Raw genomic sequence first — 16,388 nt, forward strand, 5'->3', positions numbered from 1 at the left:
GATTTAAAAATTACTCACTCACTCTTCTGAGCCTCCTGATCCAATATTCCCAAAAATATTGGAATTTTCTCAGAGATTCCTTAAAATTCACTATAACCTTAAACCCTCAACACACCATAAAATTCACACACTTGTACCTCAATACTAGTCACACGCAGTTCAATCATTAGTTTTATTGTTTGTGAACTTTTTGAAAACTTGGAATTTGTATTTGACGCCATTTTCCTCTTGGATTTCACTTGGAACTCCAGGATACCTAATTGAAACAAAACAATAAGTGCAAAGACATGTGAGTCTATGAACATAACCGGAAAAACTGAAGCTCACTTCTGGTGGAAAGAGCTGCATCCCAATTGGTTTTACACTAATTTGCATCTTACAGACTTGCAGCATCAAAGAGGCAGGCTTGAAGGAGATTTTTGACCATCAAAGAGGTGAAGCATTTTAAAGGAGGGAACCCCAGAGTGTAGAGACAAGATGATTGAACTGAAAGTAGAGTGGAGGCAGGAGAGAGGAGCAAAACCTGAAGTTAGAGCCAATTTGTACTTGTAATACAGAATACCGAGGATTCGGCTGTAGGATCTCAAAAGATAGATACAGAAGAGGGTGGCCATTCAGCACAATCATCCACAGAAACCAATGCTGGGAGTTTCCTCAGAGGTTCTCTCTGATCAGCTGTAGAAAATGGATGGAAACCCATTTACACAATGTATCTGAGGTTTCCACCAAAGTTATCACAGCAAGTCAGGAGGATGCCCCAGGAAATTCTCAACGTTAGGGTTTTAAGCACTTCCTAACATCAATCCTGGACTTGTCGAAGGCAGCACGGTGGCGCAGAGGGTTAGCCCTGCCGCCTCACGGCGCCGAGGTCCCAGGTTTGATCCCGGCTCTGGGTCACTGTCCGTGTGGGGTTTCTCCCCGTGTGTTTGTGTGGGTTTCGCCCCCACAACCCAAAGATGTGCAGGGTAGGCGGATTGGCCATGCTAAATTGCCCCTTAATTGGAAAAAATGAATTGGGTACTCTTAAAAAAAAAAAATTTTAATTTTAAATCCTGGACTTGTCTTTTTACTATTGAGTACTGTTATGGGCCAGGGCTTAGAAATTCCAACATGTATTATGGAGTTCACCTGACCTCCAACCTTTATGTTGAATTTGACTAGGATGAGCACAAAAAACTTCGCCTCAGGTGTGATTCACCAGACTCCCTAGACACTTTAATCAAAACAAGATTTATTCAAAGAATATAGTTAACATATATATATTATATATATATATATATATATATATATATAAACACATGGCAAGAACTTTTATCAATTGCAAACATAAAGCCATTACACAGCTACAGTAATCCATGTGTAGCACTTAATGAATTCCCGCTTTAACTGTTCCAATTCAATAATAAAATCCAATAAATCAAAAACCCATATTCAAGGGAGTGGCCTAGCACACTGTATTCTCACTTGAATGGGGCTCGTCCTTTCTCTAAGCGTCTGATCCAGTCTCAACCAGCAGATTCAAACTCCTTCCAGAAAGCAAATTATATATTTTAAGTTATCAAAGCAGGTAACCTCAACCAATGTTTTGTACTGGAACAATTTAAAAAATGAAAATAGAGAGAAACAGGCAAAACACTTATTTTTTCTTTCTGAGTCCAAACTGAAACTAAAACCTCAAACACCTCACAGCCACAACCCAGCTCCACCCACAAAATAACACCACTGAAGCCATGTGATAAGACAAAAACCTTTCTTAAGGTCCATTGACCTCGGGTGGGAATTTCCGGTCACTGGGCAGGCACGGCCGGAGAATCCCACCCAAGGTCTATGCTCAGATTTCACCTTTTCCCCAATAAATGTTTGAAACTTACAGCTACAGCCAGTGTCTTACTCCACTATTTTTCAAAACCGCACACATATCATGATGTTGGGGATGCACAAGGATTTCCTTTCTAGGGATGGGTTTGTTGTAATTCTAATTACCTTTCATACGTTCCTCTCAGCCTAGATAAGCGGGGAAAAAACGGTTGACAACTGGTTTTTGCTAACTGGAAAAGACGACTGGGCAACAATTGTTCCCAATCAGCAACAGTTTGTAACTGGGAAAAGTCAACTGCCCATTAACTGGGCTCAACTATTTTCAACTGGGCTCCACTCCCAGTTGACAACTGCGTTCCCCATTCCAGATTCACTTTTCTTTTCCTTCTGGTAAAGCAAACGGAAAGATTAATTTTTTTATAAATTTAAAGTACCCAAATTCTTTTTTTTTTCCAATTAAGGGGCAATTTAGCATGGCCAATCCACCTAGCCTGCACATCTTTGGGCAGTGGGGGAGAATGTGCAAACTCCACACGGACAGTGACCCAAGGCTGGGATTGAAGCTGGGTCCTCGGCGCCATGATGCAGCAGTGCTAACCACTGCGCTGCCATGCTGCTCCTGGAAAGATTTTAATTCTTACTCATCAAGCAGCTTGAATGTCTCCCGGTCAAATTCTGGAAAGAAAGATTCAGCGTTGAATTTAGCCATGATATTTGTGAGACAGAGCTGGTCACAGTTTGGATGTTTCAAGGCCTCCTGTGAACAGAAACAGAAAATTGATCATTGTGACTCACAGGACAGTAACTGCTGGGCTCTTTACAATGGGGATTAAAATATATATATATATAAACATTATTTCACATAATTTTCTTCTCCCAGAGCAAGCTACTCAGTTACTGGAAATGTGAACTGGTTCACTCTCATGCTGATATTTTTTAAAAATGCTGTGATTCAGTTCATTCCTCAACTTGACTCCAGTAAAATCGCCTGCTTAAAACTAACCCGCCATTCGTTTGTGATTATACAGCAGAAAACAAGTAATCCTCTTTGTGTGATGTTGTAAAGAAACTAGGACAGCTCACTGCACAATACAAAATGTAGAATTCTATTGTGCAAAACAGCTCAACTAGTTTCCAGCTGGGGTTGGGGTTTGGGGCGGAGGTTTGTACTGCAGAATTAGCAGGGCCAGAACGGTGATCCTGATTAAAAAGGTAAATACTGCAGATGCTGGAGATTTGAAATAAAAACAGAAAATGTTAGATAAATTCAGCAGGTCTGGCGCATCTGTGGAGAGAGAAATAGAGTTACGGTTTCGAGTTCTTATGGTTCTTCTTCGGAACTGGAGCAACACAGAAATGTAATGAGGTTTATGCTGTCGTAAAGGAGGGTGGGGGGGAGAGTCGGTCAGGTGAAGTAAAAAGGCAAGGGAGATTGAATTACAAATTTATCATGGAACAAAACAGAGTTGGAATGGTAGCTTTAAAGGAACAAAGCTCAGAGTAGGTGTTAACAGCAGAATAAAGGTCAGTGCTGTCTGAAAGCAAAATGTGCACCAGATACACACTAGTACTAGAGGGAGACAATGATTATCTTGATTTGCTTTGGTTCCCAAGTGTGGGGTGTTGGTGGGGAGGGGTAAGACATGTTAAAGGAAGGATGGTGTTAGAGCTTCCCATATATTTCCCCCCCTCAAACTGTTTTTTTATCCTTTATAGCATCACCTCTCCCAAGGAGATCATGGTCTTGGCGGGGGGCGGGGTTATATTGCAATGTGAGGGGGCAAGTTGACTTAACAGTGCAACATTGGAAATTTCCTTGATGCTGTGTTTTGTTCTACCAGAGTATCTTTGGTTGAGGTTTGGTGGACATTGCATTTAGAATCAAGACCAAATGACCTCCTGTGCTGTAGCCAGTCTTGCCCAAGCTGCCTCACTGTATGATCTCCTCAGTTAGTCCCACTCTCTCACCTTTCCACGTAACCGTGGAAATATGTTCTCGTCAGACAATTATCCAGGTGCCTTTTTTAAGCCACACTCTCAGGTAATACATTCAGATCCTAACCACTCGCTGAGTAAATAATGTTTTCCTCATGTTGTCGTTGATTCTTTTGCGAATTAACTTAAATCAGTGTCCTTGGATTCTTGACTCTTCTGCCAATGGGAACAGTTTCTGGCTACCCCATCCAGAAGACCCCTCATTGTTTTGAACACCTCTATCAAATCTCCTCTCAATTTCCTCTCAAGAGGAACAGCCTCAGCTTTTTCAATCTACCTTCATAACTGAAGCCCCTCATTCTTCTGAATCATTTCTATATCTTCTGTAATATCTTCGGCCTCCCCGAACAGGCACCGGAATGTGGCGACTAGGGGCTTTTCATAGTAACTTCATTGAAGCCTACTTGTGACAATAAGCGATTATTATTATTATTATATTATTATTATCTTCATCTCCTTCCTAAAGTGCAGCACCCAGAACTGGATCCAATACTTCAGCTGAGACTGCACGAGGTTTTTATAAAGGTTCACCATAACCTCCTTGCTTTTGTGCTCTACACCTATCTTTAGAAAGCCCAGGATTTAATATGCCTTATTAACCACTTTCTCAACCTGTTCACCCACGTCGACACTACCACCAAGAAAGCACAACAGCGCCTATACTTCCTCAGGAAACTAAGGAAATTCGGCATGTCCACATTAACCCTTACCAACTTTTACAAATGCACCATAGAAAGCATCCTATCGGGCTGCATCACAGCCTGGTATGGCAACTGCTCGGCCCAGGACCGCAAGAAATTTCAGAGAGTCGTGAACACCGTCCAGTCCATCACACGAACCTGCCTCCCATCCATTGACTCCATCTGCACCTCCCGCTACCTGGGGAAAGCGGGCAGCATAATCAAAGATCCCTCCCACCCGGCTTACTCACCCTTCCAACTTCTTCCATCGGGCAGGAGATACTGAAGTCTGAGAACACGCACAAACAGACTCAAAAACAGCTTCTTCCCCACTGTTACCAGACTCCTAAATGATCCTGTTATGGACTGACCTCATTAACACTACACCCTGTATGCTTCATCCGATGTCGGTGCTTATGTAGTTACATTGTGTGCCTTGTGTTGCCCTATTATGTATTTTCTTTCATTCACTTTTCTTTTCATGTACTTAATAATCTGTTGAACAGCTCGCAGAAAAATACTTTTCACTGTACCTCGGTACACGTGACAATAAACAAATCCAATCCAACCCAATCCCTGCTTAAAGCAACGATTTGTGCATATATATCCCCAGGTCCATCTACTCCAGCACCCCTTTGAGATTGTATCCGTTATTTTTTATTGCCTCTTCTCAATCTTTCTGACCAAAAATGAATCACTTCACATTTCTCTGTATTTAATTTCACCTGCTGCATGTCCGCCTACACACCCAGCCTGTCTGTATCCTCTTGAAGTCTATCACTATCCGCGTCACAGTTCACAACACTTCCAAGTTCTGTATTGTCTGCAAATGTTTAAGTTGTGCTCTGCACACCCAGGCTTAGGCCTTTAATATAGATCTACACTGAGTGTAAAGCTGAAGGAACACACAACGTTGCATAATAGGAGGAGGCTGGTTCGAGTGAGAACAGACTGGCTCATCACCAGAGTCTGTCGGTTCCTCCTGTAGATAACAGGCTGTCTGGAGAATACGCCAGGAACTGGTGTCAATGCAAAGCCCACATCTCCCCTAACCAACAGGAGAGCAGCTAAATTGCGGAACACCGACACAAGCTGATCTGATAAACATTAAATGATTGTAATTGTTTTTTCATTTTGTTACCTCAAAGGGTTTGACGCCTCCTATAACCCATATTGTTTCAATCTCGTCACTCAGGGGAGGGACTGAACCCAATTCAACAGCACTGGGCAGATCTCGGCAAAGATAGTTTGCATTCTCAGGCACAGAACTGATTAGAAAAAGATAAAGTTAGAGTCATTAACTTTCCTAGTCTAAGTTGTAACTTATAGAATTAAATAATTCTTGAAATACTTATCTGCTTTTAACTTATCCGTTGTAAGATTTAACTGTCAGTACTTTGCTCAATGTACAGCAGTGATGGGCAAACTAGGCGAGTGACTGGGCTGCATGAGTGGCCCTCCTTCATCTCAGTGGGCCACAAGATTGAAATTGGGTTTGTTCACGAACCATGACCCCATGAATAAGACTAAATACATTTTAATACAAGCCAAATATTTCATAATGGGTTACAGAAAGTGCTGAATCATTTATATATTAATGGAATTATCATCAACTACAAATGATTAAAAACAAAACAAATATTTACACTTTGGATGCATGGCTCTCACAGTCAATGTTGTGAGCAGTCAGCGCGCACCTCACTTCACTTACTCTTGCCGTGCATGTGTTATCTCAGTCAGGAAAAAAACTACGTGGACGGACAGCAACGGAATGTGGCAACCCTGCGTGTGGGCACCGGTCAACAAAATGTCTGATGGGCCGCAGTCACAACCCTGATGTGGCCCCCTGGTCGCAGGTTGCACATCACAGACGTAGAGGAATTAAATAGGAGATGTTTTAGCCTCAGGGGCCCTGTCTATTGGAGAATGATGGCAATGGTATTTTCTCAATTAACAGATGGACCTTTGGTAGTTTTACTTTGACAGTGATATTGGTTATCAAAGAAGTACACCTGGCTGAAAAAAGAGAGATGTTTTCGAAGCTCGGGACCTTCCCGCCATTTCCTCCAGCAGATCTTCCAAAATCACCCTGCAGTGGGTTTCCTGCCACATTGGTGGTGCGGGGGGGGGGGAATCCCAGCCAAAAAGTTTTACAGCTCTTCTTCCGAGATGTCGCCCAAGCAGTGGTTCAATTCTTGGGCTCTCTGAGACACAATGAGTGGGACCTTGCCCGCTTTAAAAATAATTGTGGGTCGGGTCCATTTCCAGGTCCCGGTTGTGCACCTGCTGGCAACAATCTAACTGAGCACCTCTGCCGTTGAGACAATCTCCACCTTGAGGCGCCCTCTGAAGAGGTTTGAACTTTTAGAAAATTAAGAACTGCCTGGCCATCTGTCCACTGGGCAGTTCACCATTCCCTGTAGCTCTGTTTGGGGGCATGTCACTGGCCAACCGCCTGCCAGTCTTTGACCTCGCGGGGGGGGGGGGGGGGGGGGAGGTTCCTGTCCATCAGCAACGGCGTATCCAATCTGCCCTCAAATGATGCTTAGTTATTCAAATTGTCTACCTTCCACTGTTGGGGTCATAACCACTGCTGATTCTACCCCACCTATAGCAAGATCTGCCAGAGAAAGCATCCAGGGGCTGGTTTAGCACACTGGGCTAAATTGCTGGCTTTTAAAGCAGACCAAGGCAGCCCAGCAGCATGGTTCGATTCCCGTACCAGCCTCCCCGGACAGGCGCCGGAATGTGGCGACTAGGGGCTTTTCACAGTAACTTCATTTGACGCCTACTTGTGACAATAAGCGATTTTCATTTTCATTTCATTTCATTATGGACCCTCTTATGGACTGATCTCATCTGTCTTCAAGGATGATCCATCACATGGAGCAGTTTCCTCATTGGTTGAGTCACAAACTCTTTGATTCTCGCCATATTGGATTATTAATTTATCAAAGGGCTGTCGGTCATCTGATTTATTTTCCCCAACTTTCATCCAAAATGCATCTGAAAAGTGGCTGCTACTTTTATATTTGGAGCTTATGACAGCAGCAGGTGAATGGGGAGGTGTCATTCTTTTCAACAATCTTGCTGAAGAAAGGAAGGTTAGCCATGGGCTGTCATGGAGCAGGGTTGCTGAGCTCAGGTGACAGGTGGGCAACACTTCAAACAAAATTATAATTCAATCCATTAAAAATTTACATTCCGAAAATTTCAGGGCTGTGCCACAGTGAGAATGAAGGTGACACCATTTGCGTGCTTTGCAAGTCAAATTTCTCTATGCGGAGTCGTGTCAACTTACCTCAATGTTCTGCTTAAAACTACAGTGTAGCAATTTGGCAAAGGTGAACCGCCTTTGATGGCACTTCGTCTACCCCAGATCACTAGGTTTTTCTTGCCTGAAATCAAAATAGGGGAAAATGGGGTTTACCATTGAATCCATCTCACGCCACCAGGAAACCCGGTTCTTCCGGAAGATCCTGCTGGCCTTGCCGGATGATATCCCCCCCCCAAAAAAAACACCTCAGTTGAGGCTGAACGAGTGTTTTTTCCCCCAATTAAGGGGCAATTTATTAAGTGCTTTTCCAATCTGGATTGGATTAGATTTGGTTATTGTCATGTGTAGCGAGGTAGAGTGAAAAGTATTGTTCTCCGTGCAGCTCAGACAGATCATTCCGTACATGAAAAGATAGAATAGGGCAAACATAAAATACACAATGTAAATACATAGACACAGGCATCGGGTGTAGTACTACTCGGCAGAGAAGATGTGTGAGTGAAGAGATCAGATCAGTCCATAAGAGGGTCGTTTAGGAGTCTGGTAACAGCGGGGAGAAGCTGTTTTTGAATCTGTTTGTGAGTGTTCTCAGACTTTTGTATCTCCTGTCCGATGGAAGAAGTTGGAAGAGTGAGTAAGTCAGGTGGGAGGGGTCTTTGATTATGTTTCCTGCTTTCCCAAGGCAGTGAGAGGTGTAGACAGAGTCAATGGATGGGAGGCGGGTTTGTGTGATAGACAGGGTGGTGTTCACGACTCTCTGTCTTACGGTCTTGGACTGAGCAGTTGCCATTCCAGGCTGTGATGAAGCCAGATAGGATGCTTTCTATGGTGCAGCTGTAAAAATTGGTAAAAGTCAATGTGGACATACCAAGCTGTGATACAACAAGAAAGAATGCTTTCTATGGTGCAACTGTAGAAGTTGGTGAGGGTTGTAGCTGACATGCCAAATTTCCTTAGTCTTTTGAGAAAGTAGAGTCGTTGCTGGGCTTTCTTAACTATAGTGTCGGCATGGGGGGACCAGGACAGGCTGTTGGTGATCTGTACACCTAAAAAGTTGAAGCTCTCGACCCTTTCTACGTCGTTCCCATTGACGTAGACAGGGGCATGTTCTCCACTATATTTCCTGAAGGCGATGACAATCTCCCTCGTTTTGACATTGAGGGAGAGATTATTTTCGTCACACCAGTTTACCAGATTCCCTATCTCATTCCTGTACTCTGTCTCGTCATTGTTTGAAATCCGACCCACTGCGCTGGTGTCATCAGCAAATTTGAAAATCGAGTTGGAGGGGAATTTAGCCACACAGTCATAGGTGTATAAGGAGTATAGTAGGAGGCTGAGGACACAGCCTTGTGGGGCACCGGTGTTGAGGATGATCGTGGAGGAGGTGTTGTTGCCTATCTTTACTGATTGTGGCCTGTGGGTTAGAAAGTTCAGGATCCAGTCGCAGAGGGAGGAGCCGAGGCCAAGGCTACGGAGTTTGGAGATAAGTTTCAGAGGAATGATGGTGTTGAAGGCTGAGCTGTGGTCGAAAAATAGGAGACTGACATAGGTGTCTTTGTTAGCTATGTGTTCCAGGGTAGAGTGCAGGACCATGGAGATGGCGTCTGCTGTGGATCTGTTGCAGAAGTAGGCAAACTGTAGTGGATCAAGGCAATCCGGGAGGCTGGAGTTAATTCGTGCCATGACTAACCTTTTGAAGCACTTCAAAATGATGGATGTTAAAGGCACTGGAGGATAGTCATTAAGGCAGGCTGCTTGACATTTTTTGGTGCAGGGATGATCGTCGTCTTCTTGAAGCAGATAGGGACCTCAGATTGTTGTAAAGAGAGGTTGAAGATGTCTGCGAATACCCCCGCCAGCTGATCAGCGCAAGACCGGAGTGTTCATCCGGGTACCCCATCCGGGCCAGTGGCTTTCCGTGTTTTGACCTTCGAGAAGGCTGCTCTGACGTCTGCAGTGGTGATCTCAGATACAAGTTCATCCGCAGCTTCTGGGTTGGAGGGCTCGCTCTCGCTGACCTCTTGCTCAAAGCGGGCATAGAATGTGTTGAGCTCATCAGGGAGGGGTGCGTTGGAGCCGATGATTTTACATGCCTTCATCTTGTAGCCCGTTATGCCTTGCAGACCTTGCCATAGACGGCGGGGATCCGTGTGGCTAGCCTGGGACTCGAGCTTGGTCCGGTACTGTCTTTTGGCATCTTTGATGGATTTCTTTAGATCATATCTGGCTTTCTTGGAGAGGTCAGGGTCACCTGACTTGAACGCCTCAGACCTAGACTTCAGCAAGCAGTGGATATCCCTGTTCATCCAGGGTTTCCGGTTGGGAAACACGTGGATTTGCTTCTTTGGCACACTTCTACACACTTACTAATTAAGTCAGTTACTGTAGTGGTGTACCCGTTCAGACTGGTCACAGTTTTTAAATACTGACCAGTCCACTGACGCTAAGCAGTCCCGTAGAAGATCATCCGATTCCTCAGACCAACAATGCACAACTTTCTTTGACGGATTCTCCCGCTTCAGTTTTTCCTTATAAGTCGGGAGCAGGAGCACAGCCTTGTGGTCAGATTTGGCAAAGTGTGAGTGGGCGATAGAGCGGTAGGCATGTTTGATATTTGTGTAGCAGTGGTCCAGGATGTTTGGGCCTCTGGTGGAACAGGTGACGTGTTGGTGGTAACTTGGTAGTGCGCTCTTGAGCTTGGCCTGATTGAAGTCCCCAGCTACAATGAACCTCGGGATGTTTCGTTTCAAGACTATTTGTGGTGGAGAATATTTTGTCCAGTGCAATTTTCATGTTCGCATGGGGTGGGATGTAAACTGCCGTCAGGATAACGGAGCTGAACTCCCGCGGAAGGTAGTAGGGGCGACATTTTAGCGTCAGGTATTCTAGGTCCGGGGAGCAGAAACTCGCCAGTGTTGCAACATCTAAGCACCAGGAGGTATTGATTAGGAGGCAGACCCCACCTCCCGTTACCTTGCCTGAGACCTCCGTATGGTCCATTCGGTGGATTGAGAAGCCCTCTGGTTGTAGGGCACAGTCCGGTGATGCAGGAGTGAGCCACAGCACACAGCAGACTCACCATTGTTCAAGATCCAACCCACTACTATTGTGTCATCAGCAAACCTGTAGATGGAGTTGGTGCCAAAGTTTGCCATGCAGTCATGAATGTATAGGGAGTATGGTAGGGGGCTAAGTACGCAGCCTTGCGGGGCCCTGGCATTAAGGACTATCGTCGAGGAGGTGTTGTTGTTTATCCTTACTGATTGTGGTCGATGAGTCAGAAAGTCAAGGATCCAGTTGCAGAGGGAGGAGCCGAGTCCTAGGTTTTGGAGCTTTGATATGAGCTTGGTTGGGATTATGACATTGAAGGCGGGGCTGTATTGAATAAATAGGAGTCTGATGTAGGAGTCCTTGTTTCGAGATGCTCCAGGGATGAGTGTAGGGCCAGGGAGATGGCGTCTGCTGTGGACCAGTTGCAGCGGTATGCGAATTGCAGTGGATCTGGGCAATCTGAACTGCTCCTTTAACAATTCATGCACATATACTCCAGGCCCCTGCAAACAGGGAAAGAAACCTGTTTCCATCAAGAGCACTGCTCCACCCCCATTCCTGTGGCACCAATCCACCCCGTGCAACGCCCCCCCCCCCCCCCCCCACTTTGTGTCTTTCTCTCTCCCCATCTTTAAATAAATACACCTCCAGGGTCTCTGCTCTGACACTCCTTTTAGAATTGTATCCTTTATTTTATATGGCACCTTCTTGTTCTTTCTACCAAAATGTATCACTTCACACTTCTCTGCATTAAGTTTCGTCTGCCAAGTATACGCCCATTTCACCAGCCTGTCTCTGCCCTATTGAGGTCCATCACTGTCCTCCTCACTATCAACAATCTTTCAAAGTTTGTGTATCTGAAAATATTGAACTTGTGACCTGCATACCCAAGCACAAGTCATTAATATAGATTAAGAAAGACAGTGGACCTAATTTCATTCCCTGAGCCCCAATGTATCCAACTCTGTTTCCTGTACAATTTACAGCGCCTTCAGCCATTGCTTGATATCATGTGGAATGAATTACATTGGCAGAATGCGATCTCTTTCATCATCCAGGGAACACTGGTTCTGTTAGGCCTACTGTTTCACCTTGTGGGAATGTATCACATCTATATCTGAACTATCCTCCATTTCAGTTTTACATGTGTGATCATAGAATTTACAGTGCAGAAGGAGGCCATTTGGCCCATCACGTCTGCACTGGCCGTTGGAAAGAGCACCCTACTTAAGCCCACACCTCCACCCTATCCCTGTAACCCAACCTAATCATTTTGTCACTAAGGGGCAATTTAACATGGCCAATCCACCTAACTTGCACACCTTTGGGCAGAGAGAGGAAACCGGAGCACCCGGAGGAAATCTACGCAGACACGGGAAGAAAGTGCTAACTCCACACAGACAGTGATGAATGTAGGAATTTCAGATATATTGTATTGTATGTATTTGGTGCAGTAAGGGCTAAAAGCCTGGGTTAGTGTGTGTATGACTGCTGCAGCATGGTTTTTTTAAATCCTGGTTTACAAGACAGCTGCAGTTTTGGGGAGGCAGCGCTGCAATTAAAGCATCGTAAAAGCTTGGGATAATGGATTTTGTTTATATTTTCTTTATATTAAGAGGGTTCCTTGCGGAGTAGTTAGAGACACTGTGTTCAGTTCAATGAGATGGTGTAGTTTATAGGAGGAGCCGGGTTGAAGCAGTCAGGTGTTGAAGTTCAGAGTTTTAGTCTGTGGCTGGAAGGCAAGCTGAGAGGTTTCTGAAGAAATACAGCCAGAGATTCTGCATTGGTCTCACAGGGTTCAGCTCTATCTTTTCAAAAGACATCTCTGTGCAGCAAGTATTCCTGAGTGCCAACTGTTTTTAAAAGTGTATTGAGATCTGAGATGGTTTTGTTGTTTGAGTGGAAATAAAGATAACAGTTAAGGGTTCCCTCCTGGAGCAAGGTATTCTTTCCTCACAGTCTTCCAAAATTAATGTAAAATATTGTGTGTCTCTGCCAGTATCCTAGCCACTGTTGGGGTCTGGCCTGGGATGATAATACCTGCCAATCTTTGAGTCCAGAACAACTCAAAAAAAGTTATTCCAGAACATTCCAGATGGTGTGGGTTATGAGGTGGTTATGAAAAAGATGTTAAACGATTTGTATCTTGATTTTGAATGTGACTTATAAAGGTGTTGTACTGGCCATGGGAGAAAATCAGTGAGAGGTCCATTCTCACCAGCTCCCTGCTGTCACTTGGACATTTGGACATCCAATGCCAGACACCAGGTGGGAAATGTTCCTCCCCCAGTCCCTGTAAGTCCATCCCTTGGCTCAGTCTTGCTTTACTGGGGGAAAATCACTTTTATCCAAACAAACTATCACTCGGGCAAAGGGATAAAGCAAAGAACCAAGAAACCCGTGGTAGAGTTCAACAGGATTGTCTATGTTTGAGTTCACCTTAAAGGGAGTCAGGAGCGAGAACAGCAGTTTGATACAGTTTAATGCAGTTTGTTTGCATCAACGTGCCAACATACCTGGAGCGGAGACAGCAGTTATCCTCGAAAGAAAGTATTTAGATTCATTCCTTCAGAAGAGAATCAGAAACATAATAAACATACAAGATACAACAGGCATGATCTTATCATCATTAATGATAATCTGGAATGACGACTGGATCCTGCCTCCCACACTTACCAGTAGCTTGCACTCAGCCGGACCGTATGGTAACCCAAATTGCCACAGTGAGCATTTAAACATTTAGACTAGTTACCCGGCCAATCGTGGTCAGTGCAAAATATTCTTATCAACTCAACAGCATAAATGAGGTTGGCAGTACTTGTGTCAACATCTCACACTCGGTCCTGAACTGTTCATGAACTGTAGTTGGACCTGCATCATCATCGTGCTAATGTAAAAGAGGCCGACAGTGACGAAGGCAGCTAGGTTACCTCATACGCTGCAGGAAAGGATGCCCTGAGGTGTGGTACATCGGCGAGACCATGCAGTCGCTACGACAACGGATGAACGGACACCATGCAACAATTGCTCGGCAGGAGTATTCTCTTCCAGTCGGGGAACACTTCAGCAATCAAGGACATTCAGCATCCAATCTTCGGATAAACATTCTCCAAGGCGGCTTTCAAGACACGCGACAATGCAGAATCGCTGAGCAGAAACTGGTAGCCAAGTTCCGTATGCATGAGGACGGCTTCAACCGGGATCTCGGGTTCATGTCACATTACATATAACCCCCACCATACTGCCCGGGTTTGCAGAATCCTACTAACTGTCTTGGCTTGAGACAATTCACACCTTATAACCTGTGATTATCCTTCTCTCCAGGTGCACCGTCTGGACCTGTAAAGACTTAATTACCTGCAAAAACTCGCATTCAAAGTATTATCTTGTGTCATTAACTTTGTCTATATATGTGTTTCTGGAACCCAACTCTTCATTCATCTGATGAAGGAGCTGTGCTCCGAAAGCTAGTGACTCCAAAAAATCTGTTGGACTTTAACCTGATGTTGTAAGACTTCTTACTGTACCTGTAAAGATTTGTTTACCTGTAAAGACTCGCATTCCAACCATTCTTCACATTCCAGCCTGTAAATATCTTGCAATTGTGTCTCCACCTATATATGCTGTGATTGTCAACCTGCCTCCACTTCACCTGATGACGGAGCAGCGCTCTGAAAGCTTGTCATTTCAAATAAAACTGTTGAATGTTAACATGGTGTTGGGAAACTTCTTACATTAAAGACTGGCTTTGGTCCTGCCCCTCAGTGGGACTAGTAAGAATGTTTAAGTGAAGAAATGTCTGGGCAGCTTCACTAGCCAGTTTAAGGAGATGTTTTTAAAAACAGAATTTACACTGACTGTCCAGGGCAGGAAAGTAGCCTAACGCCTGTTTATTGCAAGTTAAAACTTAGACCGTTTGATAACATGAAAAGTTGAAGTAGCACTGTGTTTAGTTCTGGTCACCACGGTACAATAGTGGTTAGCACAGTTGCTTCACAGCACTAGGCTCAGGTTTGATTCCCGGCTTGGGTCACTGTCTGTGCAGAGTCTGCACGTTCTCCCCGTGTCTGTGTGGGTTTCCTTCCGACGCTCAGGTTTCCTCCCACAAGCCCTGAAAGATGTGTTATTAGGTCATTTGGACATTCTGAATTCTCCCTCAGAGTACCCAAACAAGCGCCGGAATGTGGAGACAAGGGGCTTTTCACATTAACTTCATTGCAGTGTTCATGTAAGCCTATTTGTGACAATAAAGATTATTATATTATATTACTATAGGAAGTGATTGCACAAGAGAAGGTGCAAACGAGAATGACCAGGATGTTGCCTGGGCTGGAGCGTTTCAGTTACCAAGGGAGGCTGGATAGGCTGAGGTTATTTGCCTCAGACTAGGAAATTGGGATGAGAATAGAATGGTGAGTTGGTCCTCGTTCCACAATATTCCCTGGGAAAGGAGCTCGCTGTGGCAAAACGTTCTCTCCTTCCGTATTTCGCAACTCTAAAGGCACAAGCCGGGGCAGGTTCATCCTGGACAGTGATGATTAAAATTTCAATACTCACGGTAGGACCCAGGGCAGATCCCCACAAATACCGATTCCCATATTACTATCGGCTGCTGCAATGACACGCAGGGATTTGTGCTCCATTGCAGCCTAAAGTTGGATCAGGAAAGTGTGTGCCAGGCAGACTGAGAAATTGACGCAACTTCCTCTTTCACTCCTGGTTTTGCTGCAAAAACCTTTGAAAAAAACCCCACTTTTATATGTCAGATTTCTTCACGTTTGTAACAATAGAAACTTTTTAAAACATGTGTTTATCCTTATTCTAGTATTGTTAACGTAATAAGCAATTATTTCATTGTCTGAAATCAAAAGTGAAAGATGTTCGGTGTTTTCCTTCCTGCTTTGCTGTGTGTGAATTTAATTAGTTATGCTTGTTTCTGCCGCCTGCCCCATGACCAAGTATCAGTTTTATTGCGGGAAATGGGGAAAAACTCACATGATCTTTGTGGACAGCTTTTCTTTGAGATCAGCAACAAATGTCATTAACTAGTTAACTTCAGGATTCGGAGTTCAGAGAGAGAGAGTGATTGCATTAACTGTCTAACCTCAGGATCAGGAGTGAGAGAGAGAACATTAAATATTTAATGACAGCATCAGGAGTCGAGACTGCATTAACTGGTTAACTGCAGGACCACGAACCAAGGAGTTGCCAGTTATTCTCCTGCCTGCAGTCTGCATCCTGTTGGGAGTTCAGAGTGATTCTGCCCCCTGGTTAAGTTGATCTTGGCTTAGTTCAATAAAATTCCAATTAAACTGATTTAGTGATAATGAGCTGGCATCTTGAACCGCTGCACGCCATGCGATTTTTATAAATAATTCATTCACAAGATATGGGCATTGTGGGCTAGGGCAGCATGTATTGCCCGTCCCTAGTTGCTCTTCAGAAGGTGATGGTGAGTTGCATTCTTGAATGGCTGGAGTCCCTGGGTGTAGGGAGGGAATCCCAGGATTTTGACCCAGCAACAGTGAAGGAGAGGACTGGGTTTGCCGTTGTCATCTCCGGTG

General features: G+C 44.5%; 1 protein-coding gene across 1 annotated transcript; it reads right to left on the bottom strand.

The window, feature by feature from the left end:
* Positions 1-158: 158 nt before the first annotated feature.
* LOC140396349 (dihydrofolate reductase) lies at positions 159-15,534 on the bottom strand. Its single transcript, XM_072484893.1, has 6 exons — positions 15,382-15,534; positions 13,341-13,390; positions 7,795-7,891; positions 5,635-5,761; positions 2,460-2,575; positions 159-256 (listed from the first exon to the last, which is right to left on the bottom strand). Exons 1-6 carry the CDS (start codon positions 15,465-15,467, stop codon positions 160-162), a joined length of 573 nt encoding a protein of 190 aa, XP_072340994.1. The 5' UTR covers positions 15,468-15,534; the 3' UTR covers position 159.
* Positions 15,535-16,388: the final 854 nt, after the last annotated feature.

This window comes from Scyliorhinus torazame, chromosome 19 (genome assembly GCF_047496885.1).
Source record: "Scyliorhinus torazame isolate Kashiwa2021f chromosome 19, sScyTor2.1, whole genome shotgun sequence".
NCBI classification, from domain to species: domain Eukaryota; kingdom Metazoa; phylum Chordata; class Chondrichthyes; order Carcharhiniformes; family Scyliorhinidae; genus Scyliorhinus; species Scyliorhinus torazame.

Coding starts and splice junctions, on each gene's coding strand:
- LOC140396349 (XM_072484893.1), bottom strand. CDS start 15,467: ATGGAGCACAAATCCCTGCGTGTCATTGCAGCAGCCGATAGTAATATG. Junction 13,391..15,381: donor GATCTGCCCTGGGTCCTACC/GTGAGTATTGAA, acceptor TCTCTTCTGAAG/GAATGAATCTAAATACTTTC. Junction 257..2,459: donor ACATTCAAGCTGCTTGATGA/GTAAGAATTAAA, acceptor TGTTTCAATTAG/GTATCCTGGAGTTCCAAGTG.